Consider the following 14,843-nt stretch of genomic DNA (forward strand, 5'->3'; position numbering starts at 1 on the left):
CCTTAAAACTAAACAACCAACAAAACAATAAACCAAAGATTGACTCGTAGAGTTTGCTCATTTCCAGTCGGCTCTCTCTAGAGCAGGTTCAAGCACCCCTCCAGCAAAGGAGAAGAAGGAGGAGACAGATCATAGCAAAATCTAGAATGGGAGAGTGTTCAGGATGCATGGGAAGGTGATCCAATAGGGCTCTAAAATAATCTGATTCCAACCTTTCCTTGACCACTTTAGGTCACATTCCTTTCTCCCTCTCCCGAACTCACAAGCACATATCATCTGCATTATTCATCTAGATCTTAATCATATGTATTTGTTTAGAGACCTGTAATTTTATCAGCGTGGGGAAACGCTCTCTTTTAATACAAATAAGTAACTCATCTCTAGCCGAAGGTCTTAGAAGTCCTATGTGATATATATGAATATGACTAGCCAAACTGATAAATATTACCTAAATAAATGAATACCCATTCTCCAACAGAATTTATACTTTAGCTGAACAGAGGAGAAAAACTCAAGAAAAAATTAAAGTAATGTGAAATGTAGCACCAAGCGAGTCAAATGGACAATAAGTGCTTTTTTTCTCTTTTAAAACTGACTTTGTAGTGGTTTAAAAGATGCTCTATGAAATCTTTTTGCCTTTTTTTCTTTCTCTTTTGCACCTGGATATACTTTGTGGCTTTTCCTGTTCTCACATGGGTAATTTTTTTCCATTTTAAAAAAGATGGCTTTTTTCCCTATGATAGCCCCTTTCTCTTTGTCAGTTAGACATGCAGCGTTTTTGTTCACACACTTGGTCTTTTTGATCTGTGGCACATGTTTCTCCTGGGCTTCCAATAAGGTGTTTTCAAAAAGTCCAGGTTTCCTGTGGGCTTTTACTTTTTAAATCACTCCTTTCAATTTTTTCCCCCTAAGCAGCAGTAAAGCTTTGCAACCTTGTCTTCTCTGTGTTCTGTACAATAAATAGTCATTATTCAAACTGAAACAAGATAACAAAAGGTGACTTTTTTTATCTAGCCCCTTCCTTCAGAGTTTGCAAAACAATTTACCTATATGAATTACACATATGCATGCAAGCATATAGCTCTTTGCATCCATTTTCTCATTTGGGTCTCACAACAATACCAGTAAGGTATTACAGATAACATCTCTGTTTTATAGATGAGGAAACTGAGGCTTAGAAACTCACCAATGGTCAAGCAGCTAGTAGTTGTCAATGGCAGTTTTTGAACCCAGGTTTTTCAGACAGGTTCTGGAATTCAAGCTACTATGCTTCCTACATATGACTGAATGTTTAAAAAAAAAACAACAAACCAAGTTAGTCATGCTTCATTAAGGAAAATAAAAGAGTTGGTAATGGAAAAATATATATTCCTGGTTGTAGCAGCAAATATACTGAAAACATACTCTAATAGGCTGGGGGAAAAACAATTTTTTGCTTTTCCAGTCATGATCGGGGAACTAGACGTTGTCCAAAGGGGACATTTGAAATAAGTTTTATATTTGATCAAAGAGATAAAATTGGTGAGTTCTTTCCTGATCTCTAGTATACTGATTCCCAATCATCTTATTATAGGTGTGACCATACCTACTCTTCCTCAAGAAGGCAGATTTTTATAAATGACTTCAGTACTGGATTTGCAATTAGACCTAGGTTCACACCCCAGTCCTAGTAAGTATTAGCTAGGTGACAATGGGTAAATTCCTAAGCCTCAGTTTCCTTATCTGAAAAAATGAGAATGGTAATAACCACTGAACATTTATGTGCCTCATAGGGTGGTTGGGAGGCCAAAATGAGATAATGGATGTAAAGAGTTATATGAATGTCAGAGATTCCTATTATTATTCCTTACTATCCTGCTCCGAAAGAAGTGCTCCAGGGTGACCCTGTTTTCTGAACCAAAAATTAGAACACATTGTCTGAGAAACGATCTTGCTTTTGCAAAGCCTGATTAACAGGCATACTTCCTTTTCTTGAAATTGAGACCATCTCCAAAAGAAAAGCTAGTACCTATGTGCATGTGTGTGTGTGAGTGTGTGTGTGATTTAAACTTTAAGATGGTGAAATAAGTGATTTAAAATTAATTAGGGGAAGGGGAACTTTTGTGGAATTTCAGGATATCTTTTGAGAGTATTGAAGGAAAATTGCAAAAGTGGAGATTAGGAGTGTGCTCCATTTGAATTTCCCTTCTTCCCCTTGCTTCATCAGATTTCAAGATGAAACTTTATACTTGAAAAAAGAAATCCTTCTTTTGTGGGAGAGAAATGCTTGACTGCGGAATAAGATTGGGTAGCCATTTGTTTTCAAGTATACTTATTCTCCAAAGTATAGGTATTCTTTATTGTATGAATATAAGTCTTGCTGAAGGTTTTTTGGCTAATCACCTGGTCAATTACAACTCAGTTTAAAAGTAGAAGGAATGGTTTGGCAAGTTGTTCACTATCTTTTATTATCACCAAGGATTCTTCTTTTGCCAAAATGATTAGTATTACCTTCTTCCTCTATCTTCAGGCAAGTTTAGAGGGCTACCAAATCACCTAAGCAGTTGTCATCTTACTATCATTAGAGAAATTGTCTTTGAAATGTATCTTTTTTAAACATTCCAGATTCAGATGTTCTAATGATTAAAACTGCATGAGAGACAATTGGAGTACAAGAAATATCAGAAAGATCATTCCCCTAGCCCACAAAGAGTTAATTCTGAATATCTAGATATAGAACAGGTATCCTTGAAAGCACTTTTATATAACAGGTCCTTTTCAAATAAGGTCTGATTTTGTAGCCTCCTACTTGGAGTGGCTTTATTAAACATTCATCATTTTAATTCTAATTGATGACATTCCTAGCATCTTCAAGAGAAAAAAAAAGTGAGGTTGAAGTTGATTTTATATGTATTAGCTATTTTGAATCATTCTCATAGGACATATTTAAACTAAAGTGTGAAAATAGTGCAACAAAATTTGGACCACTTTTAGAAAGACGGCTCACATCTCTATAAGGCACCACAGATAGTACTTTCCCCACAGAAAAACAACAACAACAAAAACCCCATTATTTCATAGGTAGTGCAGGTATTGAGGTAGACAAGTTGCACAGTAGATAGAGTGCTGGGCCTGGACTCAGGAAGGAACTCATTTTCCTGAGTTTAAATCTGGCCTCAGACATTTACTAGCTATGTGACCTCTGGGCAAGTCACTTAACCACGTTTGCCTCAGTTTCCTCATCTGTAAAATGAACTGAAGAAGGAAATAGCAAACCACTCTATCATCTTCGCTAAGTGGGACACACCTGAAAACAACGAAGGTACAGGTATTAGGGTCAGGACTAAGGTTTGTGATTTCGTTGACATAGAAAACTCTCAAGAAGGAATCTCCATCTTCCAAAGTAGATGAACACCTTTACTGAAACTTGGAGTCTAAGAGGAAAACTGAGAGTGACATGTCTAAGGTCAAACAGCCACCATGTGTCAGAGGAGTCACTTGAGCTAAGGGAGGTCTTCTAGGCTTCAAGGCTGGCTCTCTACGTACTACTCTATGATGCCTCTCCTACAAGCACAGTTAGTACTCCATTTTTGATGCTGGGGAAACTGCAGCTCAGGAAGTTGAAAGGAGTTAGAGAGTAATTGATCATGAAGCTGGTAAAGACTCATGCAAAAGGGCTTACTCAGACAGTAGGATCTGCATAATACACACAACACTGCAACAAGGTTTAATATTGATCCTAAGATTTCTCTTAAAAGTCATCCTGTAAAGCTTCACTTTCTCCTTTCAATGAAAATAGGCAGCTTTAGTGAGCAGGGCTTTTAAAGGGTCTAAAAATCTTAGCTTCAAGCTCAGCTTTGATACAGGCTGGCTGTAAACCTGGATGAAGCCCTAAACCTCAGTGCTCCAGGCTACTCTCAATCAAGGAATATTTACTAAGAGCCTACTGCCTTCAAGGTATTGTGCTTATATGCTATTGAAAATGTAAAATAACAATAAAATGTAGCTATATACGCAAGGACAAATGGCTCATGTTTATATAATCTTTATAATTTACAAAGTTTACGGTCGCACACTTGGCAAAATACAGTGAGAACTCAAATCTTTATCATTTGAAGAGCAGTGCACTTAATATCAAAATCATACTGCCTCTGAGGCGGTTATGCTGGAGGTTAGGCAGACAATGGATAAAAAGTAAAACAGCAATAAATAACACAACAGTACAAGACATGCCACAAGGTTTATTTTTTATTATTATTTTATCACCAAATATGTAGAATAGGCAATAGGAGAGTAGAGTAGGCTAGGAAGGCTCCATGAAGGAGCTCAGAGCTGAATTTTTAAGGAGTAATTGTTTGGAGCAGCTAGTTTGCTCGGTGAATAGAGCACTGGTACTGGAGTCAGAAAGACCAGAGTTCAAATCCGGTCTCAGACACACTTACTTAGCTGTGCCCCTGGGCAAGTCACTTAACCTCCGTTTGCCTTAATACCCTGGCGGGGGAAATAGCAAACCACTCCAGGATCTTTGTCAAGAAAATTCCATAGACAGTATTGGTGTGTTATGGCCCACAGGGTAGAGAAGTCCCGACAAAACTCAACAATAACAGTACTTGATTAGGATAGAGGAAGCGATGAGGTTGAAAAATGCAAAGCATATTTAGGAATATAATAGGATCCTAGGAGATAGAACAAATCCAATTTAGATTGAAGTGATAGGCCCTGAGATCAAGGTTCCTGAGAAATAAGGCCTGTCTGGAAGGCTGGGCCAAGTTAAAGAGTTTGGAGTCAGTTAGTCTTTTAGTGTATTCATTCATCATCCATTTTAATAATATGTACAAAGGCAATGAATGTTGGGACAAACTATGTCTCATTGTCTTAACATCAAACATTAGATTTCAGCACCAGTGTGGTGGATTGGGAGTCGAAAGACCTGGATTTTAAAATTCTATTTCAGACACTTACTATCTGAGTGCTAACAGACAAATGAGAACCTCTCAGAGTTTGGTTGGATACTATTTGTACTTAAGTCAAGGGATTGTTCTGAGGAAATGATACAAATGTGAGTTATTCTTAATTAATCCATAACACACAAACAAGAAAATGAAAGGAAATTGACTAACAAATGTGCTACATAAATAACATGAGCAAATAACAGCGCCAGGTTTTTAGTAAAATATGTAAACGTTACAGTTGACAGTGGTTGTCCGTCATTCAGACACTTCCCTATTTTTCCTTTCAAGCAGCAGCAACCTAAGCATGAAGTATTTAAAATAAAATCCTGCTCACTAAACAGTTTTATTTTCAAACCTACTATGTTCAAGATATGTGAAGGAGGAATTAAGGAAAAAGTGATAGTGCTATGCATTTAGACCATACAAAGACAAAACAGCTCCTACCCTCAAGCAGCTTACTAACGTAAGTACTGAAGGGATAAAACACCTGTGCCCACAAATGAAAATACAAAGAAATTTCAGAATGGACTAGAGGAATGGGATCTGAACTTTTGAAGGAAACCTGGAATTCCAGAAAGAAATAAGGGGAGAAGTGCATTCCAAGCCCAGCAGGGCAACCTCTGCAAAGGAGATGCAGATTATACTAACAGAGGTAATAAAAGGGAACAATATGAAATAAATTCAGAATCATAGGTGGGAGCCTGATTTTGGAGGTGCTCTTTCATTGGAAAATCCCTGCCAGATGGAGGAATTTGTATTTTGTCCTGGAGGCAGCAGGGAGCTACGGAAGACTTTGGAAGAGAGGAATGGGGAAACTTAGATCAGCAGGATGGAGGCTGGATTGGAGAAGGGTGACTGGAAGTTGAGGAACGAATTAGAAGGGATGTGACTGGGTGATAATGAAGGATGCTGAAAGCACCAGGTGGAGGGGAGCAAAGGGAGGGAGGTGAGTCCACGACGTCTGGAGCGAGGTGGGAACCCGGACGCCTTCAGCAGAAGTAGAGAAGTTTGCGGGATGCTTCGGGGCGGTGGCACGCTTAGTGAATTCCGTTTCGGACCTGTGGAGTCCGGGTGGAGGTGCTCCGTTCTCATCCGCGCTCCCCCCCGTCATCTTAACTCAGTGTGTTTCATGGTTAGACATCCTCTTAAAGGAAGGAGGGAAAATTCAGTGGCTCCTTTCGCACTTTGTTAGCAGTTAGTGCACGGTTAGGAAGGTGGGGCCGGAGCAGGCTCGGGACGAGCAACATAGTAGCAACAAAGCTGGGTGTGGCCAGGGTGGGGGAGGGAGGTGAAAACTGTGAATGAAACCGGGAGCTTCCGATCCAGATGGGCTGGGACTCCGCTCGCAGGAGCGGGATGTCCCCGTGCCACCGCACCCTGCGCAGGACCCGGGCTGAACCGCGTCTGGAGCGGAGGCGGGGATGACGGCTACCCTGGCCCTCTTTTCTTCTTTTTAATTGTACAAAGTATCTAAATGCCACCTCTTGTAGAAAGGCTGAAATCATCCGGATGGATAAATAACCCTTCCCTTGGTTTTTGAGAGTTCGGAGCCCACTTTTGTTCCAAAGACCTATGAGACATCCCCATTCCTTTGGTGACTCACAGCCCTGCAGTGCCACCCTCCACCCCCTCACCCGCACCGATGGGCGCTTGCCCTTCAACCGCGGGCTCCCCGGGAGCGAAGCCCGCGTCCACTGAGCCAGGCAGAGCGGGCATGGAGGTCACGCACACACAAACGCACACACACAAAGACACTCACCCCCCGTCCCCGACCACCCTGCTCGACATACACACCCAACCCCCTCCGCTGCCACCAATCGTCCCCGAACTTGGTCTACGGCAAGCCTGACCCCAAGGCTCTACCGCATAGAGAAAGAGAACGGGGCAGAGGAGAAGAAGAGACAGAGAAAGGGAAAGAAAGGAGAGAGGGGAGAGGGGGGAAGGTGGGGGAGAGAGGGAGGAGATGGAGAGAGAGAGGGAGGGAGAAAGAGGGAGAGAGAGGGAGAGGTGGGCAGACCCCAAGCTTCCTTTGATGGCTTTTGTTATTGTTTGGGTTTGAATTGATAAGCCCCTCCCCATCCTTCCTCCCCGTGGCCCTGCACCCGGCTCCCGCCTCCTCCTCTCGGAGCCCGCACTTCTCTCGCCCCTCCCCCTCCATTTTGGCGCCTTTTCCTTCCCGCCACGTCGAGGCGGCGTAGCTACCATTCTGACGGTGGGGGGAGGGGGCCTCTGGGGGCGGGGCATTTGCTTTATGCAGATCCGCTGGGCTCTGGTTGGCTGGGGGCGGCCTTGCGGGGGCGGGGTTTGGTCGTGCCGGCCGTGCGGTGGGGAATTCTCCTTCCCAGCTGCTTTCCCCACCCTCCACCCCCCCTTGTCTTCCCACCAGCGACTCGGCAGCCGGGCGCCCCGCCCCCGACCGCCCCGCCCAGCCTCCCGGAGAGGCCCCGCCCGTCCGCTCGCGCGCCCGCCCCCCGCCCCCCCGCTCCCGCGCGCTACGCCCCCTTTACTCCTGGCTGCCGGGCGAGCCGGGCGTCTGCGGCGGCGGCGGCAGAAGCGGCGGCGGTGGCGGTGGCGGTGGCGGCGGCGGAAGAAGTCTAAGAAACAGCAGGGACGGCGGCGGCGGCTCCCGGGGCAGAGGCGGCGGCAGCAGCAGCGGCAGCCCGAGCAGCCCCAGCCCGAGCAGCCCCAGCCCGAGCAGCCGCAGCACCAGCCGCAGCAGCAGCAGCAGCAGCGGCAGCGGCGGCGGCGGCGGAGGCAGCGGCGGCGGCAGCAGCGACGGGCCGGCTTCTGCAGCGGCGAGCTCGGCACCGCAGCGCCGCGGGCTCCGCTGCGGCACACTGATCCCGCCAAGCCGCCCCGGCAGCGCCCCCACCCCAATCCCCGCCTGCCCCCCCACGCTCCGCCCGGCCCCAGCGGCGTCCGCCCCATCGCCCTGTCACCCCTGTACCCTGGGATGCTGCTGTCCAAGATCAACTCCCTGGCCCACCTGTGCTCCGGGCCCTGCGTGGAGCTGCACCCGGCCAAGCTGCCTCCCGGTGAGGACCCACCCCGGGGTGGAGGGCGGGGACCCGCACCGGACCGCACCGGACCTACGGGGCAGGGAGGACGGCGGGGTCAGGGGCGGGGAGCCGGGGCAGGGTGCCCGCCGGCAGGGCAGAGCCGGCGAGGACGAGGACGCTTGGGGAAGGGGCGTCCCGGGAGGAAAGGAGATGCGGGCACTGACGGGGGGGTGCCGGGATGGGCAGGGGGCCGCTTCCAACAGTCCCTGACGGGGCTTTTTCCTCCGTAGGGAAAGAAAAGGAGCCCCTGGAGAAGCAGTACCAGGTGGGCCCGCTGCTGGGCAGCGGTGGCTTTGGGTCGGTCTACTCGGGCACCCGGCTGGCAGATGGCGCGCCGGTAAGCGGGCTCCGAAAACGCCGGGGAGCCCTCCCTCGACTCCGCCTGGCCCCGGGTCCGGCTCGGAGTGGAGGGGGAGGCGGAGGGAGAGCTGTGCGGGGGCGGGCCTGGGGAGGGGGCTCGGCGCTAACCTCCGACCTTCCCCTTGGGGGCTTTGCAGGTTGCTATCAAGCACGTGGACCGGGACAGGATCTCGGACTGGGGGGAGCTGGTAAGTGCCTGGGACCCGTGTCTTTGGGGGTGGGGGCGTGAGCCTGGCTGTGTCCCCGCGTGTCTCCTGACCCCCGTGACTCTTGTCCGCAGCCCAATGGCAGCCGAGTGCCCATGGAAATTCTCCTGTTGAAGAAAGTGAGTTCGGGGTTCCCGGGGGTCATCCGACTTCTGGACTGGTTCGAGAGGCCCGACAGCTTCATCCTGGTGCTGGAGCGCCCGGAGCCGGTCCAGGACCTCTTCGACTTCATCACGGAGAGGGGAGCCCTGCAGGAGGAGCTGGCCCGGAGCTTCTTCTGGCAGGTGCTGGAGGCTGTCAGACACTGCCACAGTTGTGGGGTGCTGCACCGAGACATCAAGGACGAAAACATTCTCATCGACCTCAACCGGGGGGAGCTCAAGCTGATTGACTTCGGGTCCGGGGCGCTGCTCAAGGACACCGTCTACACCGACTTTGACGGTGAGTGGAGACCCCGGGAAAAGGCAGGTGCTGCCCTGACCTACAACTGTCCCCCTCCTCAGGGGCCTTCTTCGCCGACCTTTTTCCAAAGGTCATCTTGCCTGGCTGGAAGAAGCGGGGCCGCTTCCAGAGGGTGGGGCGGGAGACAGCAGACCTTGGAAGTTGTGCTGTGCGCTTAGAGGAGACCCCCGACCTAGCCTTTAGGGCTTTGATAGGCTCAGAAAGGAGCGAGCTTCTGCTGTCTGTATCGAGAACCTGAGTTGTGGCGTTCCCCTCCTAACCTGCCCGCTTAGTTCACGGGGAGACCGGCTTCCACCAAACCTGACTTGTCATAGCCCAGATTTTAAAATCCTGACCCACTTTCCCGAGCACTGAGGGGGTGTTGAGGACAGAGTGATGAGGGGAGGGAGAAAGGGCTTTGGAAAGGGAATTTGCTGGTAGTTTCTTGTGGGTGGTCTCGGTTTATTTTTCTTTTGAACTAGCTGAGTCAGTCAGGAAGGAGAAACTGTTCTCTTGTCTTTTCACTAAATTATTCATTCTGCTGGTAAAGGTGGTAGTGGTTTGTTTTTGTTTTTCAGTTCAGGGATGAATGTTGTGAAATAAGATCTGTAGATTTTAAAATGAGTTCATTCTGCCCCCACCCCCTCCCGCTTGATCTCACCACTCTCCCCTCGCCCGGTGCCAAACAGAGGCATTAGGGTAAGGGGAGGGGTTTGGGGCTGGTCCTTTCTGCAGCAGGGAGGAATGTGGGAGCTTCCCTGCACTTGACATCAAAGAATAGGAGGGGTGGGGAATGATCTGAGAGGTTGAGGCGAGCAAACTGCTGACTTTCAAAACCTGTGACTCGGGCTTGCGGTTTGTGTTTATTTGCCCTTGGAAGATGCTGGGCCTGGGCTGCATTTTTTGTATTTCACAGTTAATGGCTGGCAGGACCCTCCCACCTTTCCAGGCCTCTGCTGCCCCCTGGTGAGCGAGAAGCAGGGGTGTGCCTTTTTTTTTTTTACAACCCAAAGTTTGTAAACAGGAATCACGTGGCCTAGAAACCAGCCCTACTGCTCTGACCTCAGCCTACTCTTCCTGCCTGGGGAAGAGGAGGTGGTGGCCAGGAGAAGAGGGCGTGGGCTTGGGCTAAGCACATGCTCTGGGCATAATAGCATTTACTAGGGCATGGGAGCCCAATTTCTGATGTCATGGAAGTGTACCAATTTGGATGAGAGTCAAGTGTTGGCAACATTTGAATTTACTTTTAAGAATAGTTGGTTGTAAGTATGTCAGATTTCCTTAAGACCTACTCTGATTTTTATTATGGGTGGTCTCCTGAAAGGTGGGGGGGCAGGTTCGACCTTGGCATTTAGATTTGAAAAATGGGCTTAAGAGATCTAGTCCAAATCTCCTTTTTTACCAAAGAGGAAACGTGAGACTCAGAAGAATCCCTCATTTACCAGTTCTCCGAATGTGGTCAGATGCTTTCTGAGCATCAGTTTCCCTGTCTGTAAAATGGAGCTTTTATTTGTACATCTGCTTCAGCACAAGGATATTTTAAAAGTTTTTTTAAATTATTGAAATCTGAAATCACATTCTAGATTACTTGAAAGTTTTAAATTCTTATATTTAAACATAAGCTTAATGTTTTCAGTTCTGGATATGGTGCCAAAGAAGAAAGGAACCTAAAAGCAGTGATAGCTTTTTTAATTGTTTATTTTTAGCATTTTTTTAAAAATTTTGAGTCCTGCATTTTTTCCTCCTCTCCCACCCATTGAGAAGACAAGCAAAAGGTAGCAGTTATACTTAAGAAGTCAAGTCATAGATATTCCAAGTGGTAGTCCAGGTTGTCTCTTGGAAATTATTAATTGTTCATAATAAGTGTTTCTGTCATAATAGGTTCTGTACCCCCAAAAGGAAAAAAGTTGGGATTCAAACTCTATTCCCTATATATTCTAGCATATAAATTTGGTGATCTGTTTGTGTTTGGTGTCTATCTTCTTTACCAAAAAAAAAAAAAGTCCTATTTCTTGAAGCAAATTTTTACAGAACTTAAGTTTATTGTTAGACATCCAGGAAATATCATGAGCCACCTACTATTCCCTTATTAATCCTTAACAAACACTTAGCACTCGCAGTATGAAATACTTGGGTTAGAAAACTGTATACCATTTTTTTTTCTCTTTGGTTAGAAAAATAGCATGTTTTCCCCTACTAATCTCCCATGATGTATTTTGCAGGGACGCGGGTGTATAGCCCACCAGAGTGGATCCGTTACCACCGATACCATGGCAGGTCTGCGGCAGTGTGGTCCCTGGGGATCTTGTTGTATGATATGGTCTGTGGTGATATTCCCTTTGAACATGATGAGGAAATTATCCGGGGCCAGGTGTTCTTCAGGCAAAGAATCTCTTCAGGTAACTTAATAAATAAAGCATAAAACCAGAACAAAACTCAAATTTTGTGTAGACAATTTGTATATGTGTGTATGTCTTATCTCTAGCTAGGTATTATTTAGATATAGGTTCATAAAAGGACTTGTTCCATTTTGAACTGGTGGAATTTTTGAGTAGAATCCAGGAAGTCAAATGGATATATTGTCAGGCTTCTTGTATTAGATGGTTCAAAACAGGCCTGGGACCTCAGGGATGGTGCAACACTAGACTTATGATTCATATTTCATACCTGGGCCCAGGAAGAAACTAGTCTGTTTTGCTTTCTTTTGGAACTGAAAGGAATAGTCCATGTGGTTTGTTCATTAGCACCAATGAGTCACCTTAACACCAATGAGCGTGTCAAGAAGAAAAAAAAAAACGCATAACAATATCATAGATTATTTGAAAGTTTAAATTCTTATATTTAAACGTAAGCCTAATATTTTCAGTTGTTGATACAGTGCCAGAGTAAAGGAACTTAGAGGCAGTTATAGATTTTTAAAGTGATCTGGGTTGTCTTTTGAAATTATTAACTGTTTATAATATAGCAGTGTTTCCACCATGAATGATTAATTTCATCTTATTGGTGCTTGATCTAAAGTCCTTCCTGTGGGGGTAGAATTGTGGGCTCAATGATCTTTTGATTAGCTATATCGATAAAAATTTGGAAATGGTTGACTTAAGGGAAGATGCTGTTCCCCCCCCCCCCCCCCCCCCCCCCAACTAAGGCATCTGTAGGATGCAGGTGTTAATTAATACCTTTTAAGTAAAGAACAAACAGGGGTAATCATCCAGTAAGGGTAGCCTCAGCAACAAGGCTGAGGGGGTCACCACACCCAGATTTGCCTTTTTATACCTGTCCTCTTATAACAAAGTGGGCAGACTGCATTGCTAAGCTAAGTTGTCACTCCTATTAATCACCACCTGCCTCCCTTTGCCTTATGCAGAATGTCAGCATCTCATTAAGTGGTGCTTGGCTCTGAGACCATCAGATCGCCCATCCTTTGAAGAGATCCAGAGCCATCCATGGATGCAAGATGTACTGATGCCCCAGGAGACAGCAGAGATCCACCTACACAGCCTGATGCCAGAGTCCAGCAAATAATAGCTTCTCTTCAGGCTCCCCCACCCCTCCACCTCCTCACTTGATGATGTTCAAGGGGCAAAGAAGCTTCCTCCCTTCTCCCACTTCCCAAGTACCAATGACTCTTGGAATCAAGCAGGGCCTTGCTTGTTACAGGAACAACAATTCATAACTCATTCCAGACCCAAGCTCCCTGGAGGCTACCTCCTAACTAGGAGAAACTTCTCCACCCTAGGTGGTCTGGGCCTCCACTTCTTAGGATTTTCCCCTTACCACTTCCCCCCCAGGTTACCAGTGTTTCTCAACACTGCAGAATCCTGGAGGCTTCAGCCCTGGGCTGACTGATTTCCTAATCTATAGAGTTCTGTTGAATGCTGGGAGGGTTGGAGAAAAAAAAAGGGGGGGAGGGGGTTGGGGGGGAGGGTTGGAGAGGGGGGAAAAATAGGATAGGACTGAATTGAATAACATTGTATTTCATCACTGTCACCCCTTCCAACTCCTCAGAGTGCCTTTTGTGGTGACTCCGGCTGTGCTGGGAGAAATACTGGAATTTGCCCTCTACCTGCTGCTTCTCCAAAAATCTGCCTGGGCTTGGTTCCCTTCTCACTTTTCTTCACCCTCCTCCCAAATTCCCCTCTCCCTTCTCAATTCATAAGAAAGGTGCCATGGAAGAAGCTGTGGCCAAACACTGAGCCACCTCACCTGCCCAATTTCTGCCTCCTGTGTAGTAAAACTTTAGAACTGGTCTTCCTCCTCGCTTGTTAACTTTCATGTTTCAAAGCCAAGACCTCAAGAGAAAAAAAAAAAGCAAAATGCACAGACAATGCAACTCAGCAGGAAAAGAAAAAACTGTAAATGTGTGTGTACATTGGGCACGTTAGTGTAAAAAAGATTGTAGTTGTTTGGAATTTTTTTTGTTGAATTTTGCCTTTTTAAGTTATTAATTTTTTTCCTTTTTTTTTTTTTTTTTGGTTTAAAAAAAAGAAAAGAGAAGCGCATCCTAACCTGGAGGTCAATGTTATGTATTTATTTATTTATTTATTTGGTTCCTGGCCTGTCACCCTCTGTTCCCTTCCCCTCTCCCTGGGCTTTCCACGGCTGTCAGTCCTGGTCTTTTTCCCTCCTTTTCTCTCCTCCAACTTGGGGACCTTCTGGGGATAGGGATTGGTGTGTATATTTGGGGGGCAGGAAGAGGGGGACAGCCAATACTTGAGCTCTGTATGTGCCTCCACACTGCATGGAGTAGCAGGACCCTGGCCAGACAGCTGTCTGCAGCCTCTGGAAGGGTTGCCTTTGTTCCCCTCACCTGCACACATGTGTCTAGTTTCCATGGGTAATGGGGGAGGGGAATTGCTTGTGTATATAACCTTTCTGGATGATGGTGTATGTGGTGTTGTGTGCACGTGCTCGCCTTCCAGATTCGGGGGCTGTTTTCAAACAGCACGTAGCCTGCGGGTTTTATCAAGTGTAATACTGTACAGGGGGATTAAAGAAGATCTTATTTTTTTTTTATACATGCTGTTTTTAAATAAAAAAAGATCCTTTTGTCTTAACCTATGGCTCTCACCGTTCATCCATTCCATGCCCAAGCCAGCAGAGTTCATTATGATCCATCCCAAACCCACAAAGTTCATTAAGTGATCTTGGACTAGTTTCCAAGGCTGAAGAAAGTACATTTTATCTATACAGGATGGAGCAGACAATTTAAACACAGTATGGTAGTTGTGGGACCTTGGCAGCCAGGCCAGGAGTTGGGCAAAGGGAAGACAGACTAAGGGTGATAAAGATGTAGCAGCAGCTATAGGGTGGTAGGGAACCTGCTGCCTTGAGGCCACACATGGCCTAGGTCCTTAAGCGCAGCCTTTTGAGTGAGTACAGGTTTTACAGAACAGATCTTTATTAAGGAGATTGGTTCTGTGAAGTTTGGAAGGGCTGAACTTGATTCAGGGTCACAGCTTCCCCACCCTTGCCCTAGCCTCAAAGTTTGGTTGCTTGGGGAGGAGAAGGGCAGGAATGAAATCCATGGGGATAATCCAGAATAATTTGTCACTCCTGGTATGTTGGATTGGAATTTGACAAAATGGATCGCTAGAATTCACAAGTTCATTGAAACCTTCAGCATCATGGTGCTGGTGTAGTGTCAGACTGGAGATACAAAAAAGGGTTTAGGATTTTTAAACCTCCCTCTTTGGTCTAGAAACTCTCGTTAGGTTGCTTGGGAATCCAACCTGGGATATTCTGGGGTTCAATATCTTCATCTTCCCCTCCTTTTGATTCTAGGGTTTACCTACCTGTAAGCTTGGGCCATGATGCAACAACCCTGCCCCTTAATGTGGTTTTAATAG

At 46.3% G+C, this 14,843-nt stretch overlaps 1 protein-coding gene across 1 annotated transcript; it reads left to right on the plus strand.

Moving 5' to 3' along the window:
• The first annotated feature begins 7,884 nt into the window (after positions 1–7,884).
• PIM1 (Pim-1 proto-oncogene, serine/threonine kinase) lies at positions 7,885–14,051 on the plus strand. The gene is made up of 6 exons (XM_072641965.1): positions 7,885–7,966; positions 8,221–8,327; positions 8,488–8,538; positions 8,631–8,997; positions 11,220–11,396; positions 12,362–14,051. Exons 1-6 carry the CDS (start codon positions 7,885–7,887, stop codon positions 12,517–12,519), a joined length of 942 nt encoding a protein of 313 aa, XP_072498066.1. The 3' UTR covers positions 12,520–14,051.
• The last annotated feature ends 792 nt before the right edge of the window (positions 14,052–14,843 follow it).

The sequence above is a fragment of the Notamacropus eugenii genome, chromosome 2 (assembly GCF_028372415.1).
Source record: "Notamacropus eugenii isolate mMacEug1 chromosome 2, mMacEug1.pri_v2, whole genome shotgun sequence".
Lineage (NCBI taxonomy): Eukaryota > Metazoa > Chordata > Mammalia > Diprotodontia > Macropodidae > Notamacropus > Notamacropus eugenii.

What these genes read in the sequence shown, in the direction of transcription:
- PIM1 (XM_072641965.1), top strand. Translation starts at nt 7,885, where the DNA reads ATGCTGCTGTCCAAGATCAACTCCCTGGCCCACCTGTGCTCCGGGCCC. An exon ending in CCCGGCCAAGCTGCCTCCCG is followed by an intron (nt 7,967 to 8,220) that starts GTGAGGACCCAC and finishes TTTCCTCCGTAG; the next exon opens with GGAAAGAAAAGGAGCCCCTG. An exon ending in CGTCTACACCGACTTTGACG is followed by an intron (nt 8,998 to 11,219) that starts GTGAGTGGAGAC and finishes TGTATTTTGCAG; the next exon opens with GGACGCGGGTGTATAGCCCA.